Source organism: Dermacentor albipictus, chromosome 2 (genome assembly GCF_038994185.2).
Source record: "Dermacentor albipictus isolate Rhodes 1998 colony chromosome 2, USDA_Dalb.pri_finalv2, whole genome shotgun sequence".
Taxonomy (NCBI): Eukaryota; Metazoa; Arthropoda; class Arachnida; order Ixodida; family Ixodidae; genus Dermacentor; species Dermacentor albipictus.
The window spans coordinates 125,578,299-125,594,633 of NC_091822.1; the positions used below are offsets into that span (position 1 = coordinate 125,578,299).

Here is a 16,335-nt window from a genome sequence, read left to right on the forward strand (position 1 = left end):
TTCGTGGTTCCAAGATAAAAAATTGATAAGAAACCTCTTTCAGATGTACATCAGTTCACAAATGTGTGCTCACTTTGTTGTCGAATAAAAATTCCGGCAATCCATTTCTTGCCTGCAGGCTTCAAGAAATTCGCACTTTCTTGCTGTGGTAAAGTACGATTGTTGTCTCGGGTGATGAGACAGCGCAGTATCCACCACAGATTATCCGATGCTTGGCTAGAATGATTTTTCAGCCATCTTTTGCAAAGAACTAATACTTTCCACCAGGAACTTCCGACTACATGGTGCGACCACCGTCTTCATTTAATGGTTTATTTATCGTGAATGGGAGGCGGGGCAGGGAGGAGGGGGCTGTCGCATGACTCTTGACATGGGAAGAAACTGCAATTAACATTATCTGCTCCAGCTAGCAGTTTGAGAAAAAGCCGTCACGTCATTAGAGACCTTATTTTATTGGAAATATCCCGTTAAGAGCTCGTTATTCTTTTTTTACAATATTGCCAAGTTGGTTTTCTCAAGAGTGACAAGGCAAGTCATACATTTATCCCACAGAAACATTTCATATTTACATACTAAGCCCAGAGGCTGCGTCATCGAACTTCACTGCGGACGTTCTATCACAATTCATACGGCCATAAAGAAATCGATGCCTCTTATCCATGTTGAGAAAAATAATCCATTTAACATACACATTGAATGGGCCCAGTTGAATATAATCTGACAATTAACATAAACATATCCGCCAGCAATCCTACAAAAACAGAAGAACAGCAAAAAACAGTTTTCAGTGACGCTTAAACATTTCAAAATTTATATATTTGTTTGCCACAAACTCACTTTTGAACTTACCTTCTGTGTCCGTTGATTCTTAAAAAATGCATGTCCCTGAAGCAGCTTTCGCGCTCCACACAAAACGCTCAATTATATTTCTGAGCAATGTCGTGTATTCCAAGAAATATGCAACGCTCTAAAATCTTCCAATTTTAACTGAGCGCAAGCCCACTTTTATTCCATCCAAAATACAACACAATGCTTTCTCCGCCAGCCGGTACTGTATGTGAACGAACAGTAAGTCAGCGAGACATGGAGACACGTACACACGGAAAGAAGTGGACTGGATTTCAATTCCTATTCACCCTATATACAAGATATTTCTGGCTGGATGAGCGCCTGCATTCGTAATCTCTTTTTTTATTTTTTGTTTCTTACAGCGAAGCTTTTAGCCTCTATTTGGCCAGGATTTTTATTTCCGTTAGCAAAATAAACTAATAAATAAATAAATTTGAACCGAAAGAAAGTACGTCGGCTTCTAGTACCCACGTACCGACCGATAGAACTATGGCAGAACCAGGTACATTTATTATACTGGTCCATCGCGCTCATCGCCTCCTAAAGCGAAAAATTGTCTACAGCCCAAGACATCATTTGAAAGAATGTGTGCTTGCCGAGAGAGAGCATACTAAAATAAGTTGTTTCTCGGTAAATTGCAAAACCTGAAAGAACATTGTGATATCATTGTTTTATATTGAGTAAATTAAACAAGCATATAAATTAGTCAGCTGCCATCTTCGTCACGCGGTCGCCATTTCGTTGTCGTCATACCATACTGGTATTGCTGCTGTCGTCTTGAGCCATCATCATCTCCATCACCATCATTGGACCGTCGTCGCCCTGTCATGCCGTCAAGCAAGGTATGTCGGCGGCAGTTTGAGAAGCAATCGCCTAACACATATACTTAGGCGAGCAATGCATTTTGGAAGTGTCACCAGGGTGTCCAGTGTGGCACGTACAATAATGAAACTGCAATATGCGTGCTCGCACCGATGAAAAAGAAGCAGTCCGCTCGCTTCGGTGCACCCCCGCTGCGCTATCCAACACTCAAGCTGTAAAAAGCCTTCGCAGGCAGCTGTGCAAGACGTACATTAGTCGACGACCACCATCACGTGGACCACCGGCCACGCCCATTTGAGCGGAGGCAACGAAAGGGCCCGTGAAGTGGGGTGGCTGGCGACAAACTAAACGCTCCACATCTATAAACTCCTAGAATAAATGCGAGTCCGCTCCCAAAACAACACAAAAAACAGCAAACATAACGCGAAACCTGTAGGCCCCTCATTGCTACCGAAAATGCAGCGTCCTTGCCAAGCCATCCTTCACATGACAAGATTGCGGTTCACACACACACAATCCAAACATCGTCACCATCAATTGGAGAACGTGCATCGGAAAACACACCACCGCCATACAGAGGCGCGTTGAGCCTCCGCCACGGAACCACGAGATCGTCTTTTCGATGTATTCAGGGGCAAAAAACGTCAGAGCACAGCCTCCATCAGCCGTTCTATAGGATTGTCCATCCTTCGCGGAGCAGCGCAAGCCAGCGACTCCAGGGCTTCACGATCTGCTGCCATGCTTCATTGGTCGATTCCACAAACAAGAATGCCAAGGAAACGGCACTAGAACTCCTGTGGCACGGCCAAGAGACGGGTTCTTTTTCAGATATGAGGTGATTGTGGCGGCCGTACCCTACAGTGCCCATTCTCTTTCCCCATTTCCTAAGCCACCTCATCCACTGATAAACCGTGAGCCATTCGGTTCGTAATGAATTTTTTCATTAATTTCTTCTATTATTTAATAATTCCTGTGGTTCGCATAAAATATTCGCTCAATTTATTTCACAATCAGCGTCGATGGTTTCCGCCACAATTTGTTGTTTCATACATCAAGTTACCATACTGAAGACACGTATGAGAAATTTAATCATACTGTATGATGATTCAGTACGTACTGAGCAGAGCTAAGTACGTACCGCTAGCAGCGCTGTGGTATTGCTATTTTCAGTTTCTTCTACCCAGATGTAGACTTATTGGTCATCATCTACACCTGCTCGTCCGACAAAATATTAATTGCTGTGCCTGTATGGAGGACAGAAAAATCCTTCATTGTGAAATCGCATTTTTCTTTTTGATAGCAGCACAACAATGATAACTAGCAGTCTTAAGCAACATTTTCTTTCCAAGAACAGTTGAACCTTTACATTCAATACGATGAGTTCATGCAAGGTACAACTGTATTTCTTAACCAAGCTCCTGTCAGGTGACATTCACGCGAGGTAGTTACAAGGCCGTGCTTATCTATCATGTGGGGCACCGATACCGTGAAAGCGTTCGCAGACAATATAACAGCTTCTTTAAGAAGCGAATTGTAACAGCGTGATTTCCTCATTAGCGTACGTAAGTTCCTCTCATCATGTTGTCAAACAGCGCAACTGCGTTTTAAAATTAAAAATAAAGACGCTTCATAGGACTCTAAATTATTTAAAAATAAAATTGAGTAGGCGTTTCACTCTGTGAAGGTGAATGACCAGCTAAGCTGCAGTATATCACACGGGTTAGGCAAGGGTACATGCCTTTATTCTCATTATTTCGTAATTGTAGTAACGATAGCTTTGTGATTGCGGTGACATACAGTGATTTGCCTTAGTTAGAATCTTAGAATCTTGCCCAAAGTTCAGGCTATACACGACCATTATTAAGCATTTGAGTAACTTGGCTTGGTGTGGCACTTGAAACCAAACTCTCCTAGCAAAAACTGAGGGAACCATCTCTTGATTGCTTTTGAAATGTCCACACTGAAGTCTCCAACGATGATCACACGGGTGATGTCATCACGGCTAACCCATACAAGGTGTGTGGCCATTAAGTTCTCGATGTGGCACTTGGGTGTTCCGTAAGATAAACAGTGTCTCAACTCTCATGCACTAAGATTTTTAAATATGTACATGTCACATAGCTGTACAGAACCAGGCTAATGTTGTGTGCCGCCGCATGGACATACTCAGATTATTTTTCGCATTCCGCCTAATTAGATGACTAGCCTTAATAATTTACCAACTTCTCAATTATCATAAATAGACGAAAAGTGTCAAATGAGAAAACTGCAGAGCAACATGAAACGCTACCCATACAACTTTCTATTGCTAAATACATGCTACATTAGAGTGTTTTTCCGAGCGTGAAAGAAGCCCACGAATACACGCAAAGTGCCTCGCGCGGTCATTCATACGGTAATTTTGCATGTATTCGCGGGGTTGGTATGGTATGACAGCCACCTAGCGTGTGGCCGCTTTTATGCCTGCCTTTTAATCTTCATTCAAGAAGCGTTCGTGGCAATCAGGTAACTTCGAGAACCTGTCGCAGTCTCCCCAAGGGCTTCCCTTTGGAGCGCCTACAAAGTGATACATGACAGCCGCTCTTTCTGGAAAGCACTATAGCACAACCAATAGTCATGTCTTATCTGGTATTGTCATCATTCAATTCGGCGACTCAAAGTCTGCGCGAAAGAACTGTTCCTATCTCGAGCTTGCGTTTTCACGTCTAACGTTGTACTGCCTTGAGCACCGCGTTATCCCTGGTTCAACGCTGTTCTTTCCTTCTATTACAGCAAGACCTACACCACCCCCCGGGAAACGTCCCATGGGCGAAGCTCCATTGTTTTGCACTTTCGGCGTTCACTTGCAAAACTACGACAAGATCAACGCCGACGCCTGTGACTATGCCTTCATTCCGTACTACGTTCGCGGTAAGGACACCTTTACGGACGACAGTGACACGCTCACGCGAAAATTGCTCAACAAAGCGTTTACATCGACTAAGACGTCCTACGCCATCAGCGTTCCCCATGCGTAAGTTATCTCTGCCTATTTCCGCTTTACCTTTTAACCTACTAACAGCGGAGACTCAGATGCTGGTCTAGTTCTTGTCTGGGATGTTGTAATCACTGACATAATTGCAGGTGCCATTAATATTTTATTGACGACTGTGACCCACAGGCAACATACCGAAACAAAGCTTTTCCCGCCGAGGTTCGGGTATTAAGCACGGAGTTTCTAAATGTACTCGGCGAACGCTGAATGAGAGCCAGCACGTTTCATTTGTTGGTTTGGAGCAAGTACAGTGGACGAGGATGAAGAAGTTTGTCCCGCTATTCGCTTTCTTTTGAGAGCACAGTAACAGAAAGACGGATGCAAGATCTCCCACCTGTAGTGGCGCCAGAATATGCAAATTTGTAGAAATCAAATGCAGTCATTTCGGTCATATGCCGCGAGGTCTGTCTGTAAAAATTTCAAACGAATGGGGCGAAGCCCGCTTACAATTTTGTGCCAGTCGTTTCTCCCTTATTGATGAAAAATTAGCCACATTTTTTTCCTTGAATACGCTTATTCTTTCCGTGTACTGGCCAGTTAGACATAAAATCAATATTTTTTGGTGTATGTATATATGCAGTCATTAAAACGTTATTAGGGGACTATTCAGATGAGGTCAGTTGGGTTCCCACAGTTCTGACTTAAAAGAAAGCTGCGAATATTTCGCAACATTTTTGTGGTGTATTTAAGAAAACCATAGATTCGTTGCAGCGCACCAGAAGACAAGTGCTAGTGTTTTCTAGGTCCGTCCAGAGTAGCGGTGGAAGCACTGGTCCTAGGAAAAACTATGCGTGGGTGATTTTGCGCTAAATGCAGGAGAAATGCGTGAACGTTACGTCGCAGCTTTTTGAGCCCCGAGACCCACGTTTCAAGCAAATTTAGCACATTGGAAAGTGTTGTTCAGAAGCGCTATTGATACATGTTTTGCCTCTACGACAAGCCAAGTGAAACTTACAGTATCCTCTGTTTTCAGCTTAGGAGGTATCGGCCTTCGAGAATCATTGTGATAGTGTTAAGCCTCGGCTTACGTTCGTTTCGGTGGACATCGGTGGTGTGGCACAGTCGGACCCAGAGCTTCGACTTGAAGATGGCGTGTGCCCGCGGCACACGCCATCACTTTCTGACACGCCAAATTTCTGACATGCCCTACTGCTTCCAAGTCGCAGTGTACTGTTGCTCTCCTTCACTTTCTTTAGTTCGAACTTTCGTTAATTCGAACTGAAGCGACTTCCCCTTGCGGTTGGAATTAACGAGCTTTTACTGTATGTATACACGAGAGTACGAGTGATGAAGGGACACCGAGGGGCTCGATTTTTGTTAACCAAGGCCAGATAAAACCAGCAGTCCCTGAAGCCAAGAAATGCACCGAGGAAGTTCGCTGTAGTTGAAACTTAAATGTAGAACATGACGATATAATGATGTGAGATGAAAGTGGACGAAAGGATAACGTGCCGAACCTGGGAGCCCAAACCACAGCATCCGCATTATACGTGCGTTAAAATAGAAATTTTGCTTCGCGACGAGTGTCAATCCATCCACTAACAGGCTAAAAAGGATTTTCCACACTCGCCCACCATGCCTTTGAGTGGCTCTGGTTAACACTCTCAGGGCTGCTCTAAATACCCAAGTTAGTGTACGCATTGATATTCGTCGTCGTGTCACAATGGGTAGTGCAACGCACGCGTAGTGCGAAGGTTTTGGGTTCGGCACTCACCGGCGGCAAGTTATCACGCAACTTTAATTTCATTTTTGTTCATTATTTTCTACATTTTAATTTCCACCACAGCTAATTTGCCCGATGCTTTCGTTGGCTTCATTGTTTCTTGGCAATATCTGATCCCGATTATGTATGTATGTATGTATGTATGTATGTATGTATGTATGTATGTATGTATGTATGTATGTATGTATGTATGTATGTATGTATGTATGTATGTATGTATGTATGTATGTATGTATGTATGTATGTATGTATGTATGTATGTATGTATGTATGTATGTATGTATGTATGTATGTATGTATGTATGTATGTATGTATGTATGTATGTATGTATGTATGTATGTATGTATGTATGTATGTATGTATGTATGTATGTAGGAACGTACGTAAGTACACGCACACACACACACACGCTCTTCTGAGCTCTCCCATCCCCTCTCTACTTCTACCACGTCGGCAGTTTCCCAAACATCGCACAAACGTTTTTTCCGCTTTGACATTCGAAATACTAACGCAGTAATATTGACGAAAAATAAGTTTGCACATGATGACACGGGACCCTTAAGGCAAGAACGACGAAGTTCGTGGTTGCGCGTGTGCTCTCCGAGGACCAGCCATTGCAACAAGGCAGATGTTCCTTTGCCAATCTGTCGGAGGTAAACTGTTTTAGTTGTAATAGCTGGGTAACATTTCTGGTGGAAATGCGGGGCACGGTCGATGTTAACATCTCCGGAGCATACCCAGCAGTTCAGTTCAGTGCAGCAGTTTAGCAGTTCAGCCGAGCTTACCCCTGTGCACGTACGTGTCAGCCGACGTCTCCAGCGACTCCAGCTACAGCAGGGTCCGCTACCCGAAGCAACTAGAATGTCGAACCAACCACCTCCTGCCACTCTGCAGCATCGCACGTTGTCAATCACATCCGGACGCAGAATCTGTTCCACGGAAGTGCTTCAGAGGACGCCGACGACTGGCTTGACAATTTTGACCGGGTTGCCAACCTCAACGACAGGAACCACGAGCGTAAGCTACGCTACGTGTACTTCGCTCTTGAGGATTCCGCGAAAACATGGTTTGAGAACCGCAAGGCGACACTGACGCCATGGGAAGAATTTCGTACACAGCTCCTCAATGCCTTCGCCAGGGCGGACAGGAAAGAGAGGGCGCTGTTAGCGTTGGAGGCTATATGCAAGGCCCGAATGAGCGAGTGACGGCGTACGTAGAAGACATGAATCGGCTTTTCAGACGTGCGGACCCTTCTATGACTGAAACAAAGAAGGTGTGCCATCTCATGCGCGGCGTCAAAGAGGAAATTTTCGCTGGCCTCATTCGAAATCCGCTGACGACACCTGTAGAGTTCCTTGACGAAGCCACTACTATAGAAAAGGCCCTTCAACAACGGGTCAGGCAAAACAACCGCGACGCCATGATTTCAAGGGAGCTCTCTGCCGGTACCCTCGGTAGCGACGTTGGCGCCTTGCGAGAACTCATCAGGGTTGTCGTCATGGAGCAACTGCAGAAGATTCAGACGACCACTTCCCCTGTGGTACAACTATCCATTGCGGAAATGGTGCGCGCCGAGGTCCGACAGGCCGTCCATATTCCTGGACAGTACGAGGCACCACAGCAGGGACCGCACGCCGAAATGAGTTACGCTGAAGTACTACGCCGTCCGCCACCCTCAAGTGCGTGCAGCATGGTACACGACACTCATAAAATGGACGTAAGCTTCAGGCCGCCTCGCAGCCCACCGCACATCGCCGAAGCAAGGACTAGGAAGAGCAACGTCTGGCACACCATAGACTACAAGCCCCTTTGTTTTCATTGTGGCGAAGCCGGACACATCTACAGAATGTGTCCTTATCGTCATGTGGGGCTCCGTGGATTCTCGCCGAATGCACCTCGTCCACGACCTGGTGAGCGGCCATTGGAAATAGACAGTTTCGTCGCGAATCGTCGCAATGTTGATCAGCGATGGTAGGAGCCCCGTTAGACGTCTCCTGCTCGTTACAGGTCACCATCACCGAGCCAAGCATTCACTCGCGGCGCTCTGAGACGCCACTCGCCTAGCCCGGCGGGTCGGGAAAACAGTTAAGCGACATCCGGAGGTGAGGCCGCTGACGACGACCGTACGCAAGATCCTCCACTACGACGACAACGACGAAAACAGAACGACGCAGACGTACAGATGGAGTCAAACACCTTACGAGAGGTAGTAACGTCGAACATTCCCGTCACCATAGACGACGAAGAAATAACGGCGTTAATCGACACTGGAGCGGACACCTCAGTTATGAGCCTGGACCTTGCCTGCGAGCTGAAGAAAGTTTCTACCGAGTGGACTGGGTCGCAGATTCGCACTGCAGGAGGCCATCTGCTAACCCCGGTAGGAAGATGCACAGTGCAAGTGAGTATTCGTGTGTTTACATACCTCGAAGATTTTGTTATCGTCCCAAGCTGTTCGAGGGACCTAATTCTGGGAATCGACTTTCTGCAGGCTAATGGAGCTGTGACTAACTTACAGAAGTCGCAGGTAACGTTTTCGGCAGCGCAGGCCTTAGCAGGGAGCAGCACTGACGACACGTATGTCAACGCCTTGAGGATTGTTGGCGAGAACATCACGGTGCCGCAAAGGAGCAGCGTATTGACCCTCGTCACCTGCGACGCATTCGACGGCTATGAGGGTATTGCAGAGGCAAATATCCCGCTGCTGCTCGAAAGACACATCTGCATCGCCCGGGGCCTTGTTCGAATACAGCATAAGTGCTCGCAAGTTTTGTTGACAAACTTCAGACATGAGTATCAGCACGTCCCTCTAGGTACAGCTGTGGCATTCCTGAACGACATTGCTGACTCCTCATACATCGGCACATTACAAGTGACTACACCGGATGCAAAAACTTACGCGAGCCTGAATACCCGCGTCCGCAATAATGCTGACTTAGCAGATGTACAGAAGGATCAGCTGCTGGGCCTACTGACATAATTCTCCGCCTGTTTTTCCACGGAAGTCAAAGTCCAGCGCACTTCCGTTACGCAACGCCGGATCGTTACAGAGGAGTCGGCGCGGCCTGTTCGTCAGCATCCGTATCGCGTGTCACCTATGGAGCGGGAGGCGATTAAGCGTCAAGTTCAAGAAATGCTAAATGATGACGTCATCCAGCCATCGACAAGTCCGTGGGCATCGCCTTCGTACTAGTAAAAACGAAAGACAACACACTCCTATTCTGCGTTGACTACAGACGGCTTAACGCTTAACCGAGTCACCAAACTCGACGTTTATCCCCTGCCACGGATCGATGACGCTTTGGACCATCTGCGTCATGCTCAGTTCTTTACTTCGTTAGACCTAAAGTCAGGCTACTGGCAAATCGAAGTGGACGAGCATGACCGTGAAAAAACAGCCTTCGTGACTGCCGATGGGCTGTACGAATTTAAAGTGCTGCCTTTCGGTCTCTGTTCCGCTCCTGCTACGTTTCAACGAATGATGGACACTGTACTCGTTGGACTAAAGTGGCAGACGTGTCTAGTGTACCTAGACGACGTTGTTGTGTTTTCCAGCACGTTCGATGAACATCTCTCCCGTCTACGAAGTGTCCCCACCACAATACGCAAGGCAAACCTCACCACCAAGCCTGAAAAATGTTACTTTGGCTTCCAGGAACTCAAGTTTCTAGGCCACATGGTCAGCTCCCAAGGAGTACGACCAGACCCAGAAAAACTCGCTGCTGTTGCCGAGTTTCCTCGTCCTAAAGAGAAGGCTGTTGAGTGGTTCCTGGGCCTCTGCGCTTACTACCGCCGTTTCGTTGAAGGCTTCTCAAGGATTACTGAACCACTCACGAGACTGACGCGACACGATGTGCCCTTTGCGTGGACGGAAGAGCAAGAGCAGGACTTCACCGAATTGCGTAAAAGCCTTCAATCCGCTCCAGTGCTGGCGCATTTTGATGACACCGCGGCAACTGAAATACACACCGACGCCAGCAACGTAGGACTCGGGGCCATTCTGGTTCCATGGTAAGATGGAGCAGAACATGTAATTGCGTAAGCGAGTTGTAGTCTGACAAAAGCAGAAGCTAATTATTCAACGACCGTAAAACAATGCTTAGCAGTCGTGTGGGCCATCAGCAAGTTCCGACTCTACTTATACGGCCGGCCATTTCGAGCGATCAGTGATCACCACTAGCTCTGCTAGCTTGCCAAACTACGAGACCCGTCAGGTCGCGTCGCTCGTTGGAGCCTCCGCCTCCAGGAATACGACATAACTCTCTCCTACAAATCCGGCCATAAGCATAGCGACGCTGACTGCTTGTCACGTTCTCCTATTCCCTTGACATCCTCCGACTTGGAGCTAGATTTGCCGTTTCTTGGTGTCGCCGACGTGGTGCGCATGGCTGACTATCAACGGGCAGACTCTGAGCTGCTTCCAGTCATCCGATATCTCGAGGGAGCTGGCGTTGTTGTCCCACGCCCACTTTCACGAGGATTGAGGTCGTACTGCCTGCGAAATGATGTCCTGTACACGAAAAATTTCGAGAACAGCCAGGAAACATTCCTTCTCGTCGTGCCGACGGTACTGCGCGAGAAGTTTTACAGGCGTGCCACGACGATCCCTGTGCGGCCACTTAGTTTTCGCGAGGGCATTAGCGCGCATATGGCAAATTTACTATTGGCCACACCGATTTTCATCAGTTCAGCGCTATGTGCGAACGTGCCGTGACTGTCAGAGGCGTAAAGTTCCACCAGTAAAGCCTGCCGGCCTCCTTCAGCCTTTGGATCCGCCTTCGGCGCCGTTCCAGCAAGTGGAAATGGACCTTCTTGGGCCGTTCCTTCCGTCATCCTTGCAAAATAAGTGGATAATCGGGGTAACTAACTATTTAACTCGCTATGTGGAGACGAAAGCTGTGCCACGGGGAACTGCTGCTGGAGTCGCCAGCTTCTTCGTCCACAACATCGTGCTTCGCCACGGTGCACCCGCTGTACTCATTACTGACCACGGTGCAGCGTTTACAGCGGAGTTATTGCAACAAGTCGTCACACTGACGCACACCGACCACTGAAAGACCACAGCCTATCATCCCCAAACTAACGGCTTAAAAGAGTGCCTAAACAGAACATTAGCCGACATGCTCTCCATGTACATTGATGTGGAACACAAAACATGGAATGAAATTTTGCCATATGTCATGTTTGCTTACAATACCGCCATGCAGGAGACCACCGAATTTATACCATTCGAACTTGCTTACGGACGTCGCGTTACAACCCCCTTAGACGTCATGCTCCCGGTAGACCACGGAGCCACAAGGAATGACACCACTGTAGATTTCGTCGAGAAAGCCGAGGAAGCTCGCCAGCTTGCTCGGAATCGCATCCACACCCAGCAGAATACCGACGCCTACCGTTACAATCGGACCCGACGAAATGTCCAGTCGGACCAGGCGACCACGTGTGGGTGTGGACACCTATCCGACACCGTGGGCTCTCAGAGAAATTCTTACGTCGCTATTTCGGCGTCTGTGAAGTTGTACGTCGCCTCAGTGATGGGAACTACGAGGTGGTGCCTCAAAGCTCTGATCCTGGTTTGACCCGACGCCGTCCCCGTGCTGAAGCTGTCCACGTAGTACGGATGAAACCGTACTACGCACGCGTGGGATAAGCAATCCTCACAAACCGCTTCAGCATTGTGTACATTCCTGTATGTTTTTTTTTCTTCTCTTGTTGACACTCCTGCCCATAGTGCGCGCCCGCTGCCCTTGAAGTGACCGGGCCGGTCGCTTTTGAGAGGGGAGCAATGACGCAAAACAAGTTTGCACGTGATGACACGGGACCCTTAAGGCGAGAACGATGAAGTTCGTGGGTGTGCGCGCGCTCTCCGAGGACCAGCCATCGCGAAAAGGCAGACGTTCCTTTGCCAATCTGTCGGTGGTAAACTGTTTTAGTTGTAATAGCTGTGTGACAATACCAGCGGTTGCCTGAATACAGGCATATTGCCTCTTGTGATATTTTCACTGAAAATGTAGTGCTCAGAGGTGATCTTGATCGCCACTTTCCTAACAATGAATACCTTTGAGCGTCTTTGAGGGAATGGGCGCTAAGTACAGCGTCGAAACCTATTATGCATGTAGGCTGTCACTCAAAATATTTCAGTGAAAAGCGAAGCAAAATTTTGTTTGACACTGTATGCGCACAAGTCTAGAACCCCGACAAAAGGCTACAAAAATGCCTGAGTCGGCTCATGGCCCCCATAGCTAACATGCATAATCTACAGAAAAGTGAGATAATAGAGAAAAAGTGTACCTAAATTGCCAAACTATTCTTTGTGTAGAAAGAAATTTGCTAAAACAATGTACATTACCACAATTCTAAATGTGTCGAAGCTAGTGACAACAGTGAAAGTCTCTACGGGTGCTCAAACTTCGCGCTGGTCGCTTGCTTTAAAAATTGTGCATAGTGCGACTGAAATAGCTTAAATTGTTCACGTGGCACTGTTGCATCAACCCACTCTTTCATCAATTGACTTGTTTGTGAGTAAGAAAATCATAGTTGGATCAGAGAGATCCCCTCTTTATAGTGGCCTGCTTAGCCAAGGTGGGATACATTTTGACATTTCGATTTTGGTCCCGGGAGGACTTCTGCAGGACCATATGTTCGGAGAATATCAGCCATGGCAGGCCATGTGCCTTCGGTATGGGTATTCTCACCACTTAATACCAGTGGTGAGAATGGGGATACGCCAATGATGATTTCTTGGCATCCCCTTTCAAATGGCGCAGCGATAAATAGTCACCTAACCCGTTTCATGTAAGCAGGTGCACTATACATACTTTCCATTCTAGGATATTTGTATACACCTCCTGAATAGTTTTTTTTTCTCGCCCTCAAAACTTCTCTACCTATCTTGCACCGCTGCCTGCACGCAACGGATCCGGATGTATCGATCTCTTCCCTATTTTTTGTCCACCAAAATTCTAAACGTTTCTTTCTTCTCTCGACTGCTGACGGGCTTATGCTTCCGTCCACTTTAAATCCAAGCGCTTCTGAAAGGCGTACGTTAATTGCGGGTCTTGCTGGGTGAATCCGTTCGCATTCTATGGCTGCGCAAATGACGGCCGCTCTACCACACGGCTTTGTCGTATCTCACCGGGGGCTCTACGAGATGAAATTTGTTGCAATGCTCTACGTATGCGGCACAGTAAAAACTGTCGTCCAAAGTAGTACCTGTATTTGCTTGAATTTTGATGACGCCTCTGTTTACATACGACCGCGCACAATCTGGAGCCTAAGAGGATGGTGGACCTTTTGCACTTCAGGAACCGCACAGCAGCATTAATGGATGTGAACAGCCCAGCAGGCCAAAGCACTCTCGGGGAATACTGGACTTCAAAGAACATATACCACTACGCCGTATTCGACATTGGCATCAAAGATAATGAGGTAGCCGACAGGATCAAAATCCTAAAAGAAGCTTTCGACCTCCTCCAGGTGAGTCCATCTCACTAGATTTTATCGCTAGATGGCGAAAAGTATATAACTATAAAGAACACTGCGCACATGAATGCGAAATAAGCGTACTGCGTATAAGTTCAAGCATTTAATCTCGGAAATAAACGGAGTATAATTTGACAGGAAGACACGAATCGCGTCACATGTGTCAAACAGGGGTAGCTTGACATGGAAAACGCGTAAATTTAGTGGCGAACGTGAACATGAGCTCTGCAGCGGTCAGAAACCATGCAGCATCAGACGCATCAGCCTCAAACAAAGAAAATTAAGTGCTTGTTGCGATGGTTGACGGGTGGAGGCAACGCCCCTCCCGTAGTGAACTAGACAGTCGTTCCAGCCGAAGAACGCCGGGTTTATTCACGCTCGGAAATATAAAGAAAAGATAAGGGGAGAGGGAAGGTGCGACAGAAAGAGTGCGCACAAGCGCACTGAAGGAAATAGCTTTCTTGGCATGTTCATGGGTTACCGCAGTGCCTATGCTTCTCGCCTCCACTTGGCACGAGTCACGTGGCCTGATTCAAACAGCAACGAGAGCCGCGACAAAGACGCAGCACGGATTTGTCTTTGAAGCTGCGGCTCAGCTCGCCTCTCCAGACGCGGTGCCGATAACTGCGGCCAATTCTTGGCTATTTATTGCCTCCTATGTAAGTCATTAAACCAAAGCTTTCTGTGCGAACGCTGTTGCACTCTGCTGAACGCAGGTGGCGGAGATTGTGTAAACGAAATAGAGCTGATCGCGGAGATGAAGTAATCAAAGCAGGGCCAATACAGCTAACAGTGTTCCCCGCGGTCATGTGTGTCACGTGGTTAGTCCCCGCATCTTACCGTGTTGCGAGCGCATGGACGCAATCTATATGCTGCAAAATGTGGTGCAGAAGATGAGCACTTGCGTACATGTCACCGCGGAGACGAATGACACAAAACTTATGCGATGAGAGGATAATACGAACATTTCCTCCAGGGGCGCCGCACTTACACATCAAATGGCTTTGTACGCATGGTTTCTGTCTTTGTATTTCATTGGATGTAAACGTTTCAAGAAAGCGTTGCCTAACGTTAATTCCACAGAGTACTATATCTGACAAAATGTATTCTTACTTGAAGCATCCTCCTCCAAATATCGGCTGACGTCACAGAAGCGTATCGTAACAGGAATCACGGGAACGTGTTCGCTGTGGGTTGAAAAAATGGCTGTGGCTTAGCTAAAGTTAAGCCCAGGATGCGAAGCATACTAGCCTTTATTTTAACGCGACAGCATTAAGGAGTTCGTGTCGCAGAAATGCCGGTGTCGTCGGCGTCGGCTCAGGCGTACGGCGCTTGCTCAGGCGCACATTTCGTTGTCGCGCCGAACGCTGCGTTGCTCGACGCTCACCGCGTCCGATGCGGGGCGCGTAGCCGCTGCGCCGTAGCAAAGCCACCTAGAAACAGTCTCTGTATCACGCCGCAACCTTCGCTGCTCATTCCAACGAGCAGCTCTGTCTCCAGGAGGCATCTCACCACGTGAGTGTCTAGCAGAGGCAATCGCAGCTGCTTATATACCGCCGCGACGCCGCGAGCGAGGGCGCGAGTTGGAGCCCCGTTTCTCCTCTTTCGTGACGTCACGGTGTCACGTGGTCAGCCTTGAAGGCGACGCCGCGAGCGAGGGCGCGAGTTGGAGCCCTGTTTCTCCTATGTCGTGACGTCACGGTGTCATGTGGTCAGCCTTGAAGGCGACGCCGCGAGCGACGGCGCGAGTTGGAGCCCCGTTTCTCCTCTGTCGTGACGTCATGGTGTCACCTGGTATTGAAGGCGACGTCGCCGCGCCTGAGGAGCTGGGTTGAGCTCTAGTAATATGCTTCGCATAAAACGGCCATGCAACCAGCTGCGGCCATGCCACGCTGCTGGACATCACAGCAGACGTGTTGGTTCACCAACCAAGCTACGCCCCGTTTCACTTTACTCGGGACTAACACTCGTGTAACGAGGGCACTCGTAAACTCCTTTTACCTCCTTCGCCTTTGTTACGAGACAGAGGCACACGGTCGAACTTCCCCTAAGAGAGCCCATTGCAGGTTTTGGTGAAGGTGTTAGGCGATATCCCTTGATGGATGAAGTGAGTACTCATGTTACCACAGTGCTCCGGATGCAATTTAAATTTTTTTGTCAGCATTAAACTTACATTTGCTCGGAAATGGAACAATCTTGTTTCCATAATAGAACAGTCATAACACTGCTTGATCAATAGCAAGTTTTCCGCAGCCCTATATTTTCGACCCAGAGTCCCTTTACTGTACACACAGGCGCCACCTTGTTTACTGTGAGGTACACTGCGCCTGTGCCGTGTCATGGCCGTGCTTGCAAACTGCGCGCGAAATGGCCGGTCACCCTAGAAGCTGTGCAAGGTCCTAGCCGAGCTAGGGAGTGTTG

General features: G+C 47.8%; 1 protein-coding gene across 1 annotated transcript in view; it reads left to right on the forward strand.

The window, feature by feature from the left end:
* LOC139055539 (uncharacterized) overlaps nucleotides 1–16,335 on the forward strand; it is a 75,440-nt gene that overhangs the window by 19,592 nt on the left and 39,513 nt on the right. Inside the window, exons 7-8 of the mRNA XM_070533042.1 lie at nucleotides 4,444–4,684; nucleotides 13,737–13,908. Coding sequence (XP_070389143.1) covers nucleotides 4,444–4,684; nucleotides 13,737–13,908 — 413 coding nt within the window. The remainder of the gene's footprint in view (nucleotides 1–4,443; nucleotides 4,685–13,736; nucleotides 13,909–16,335) is intronic.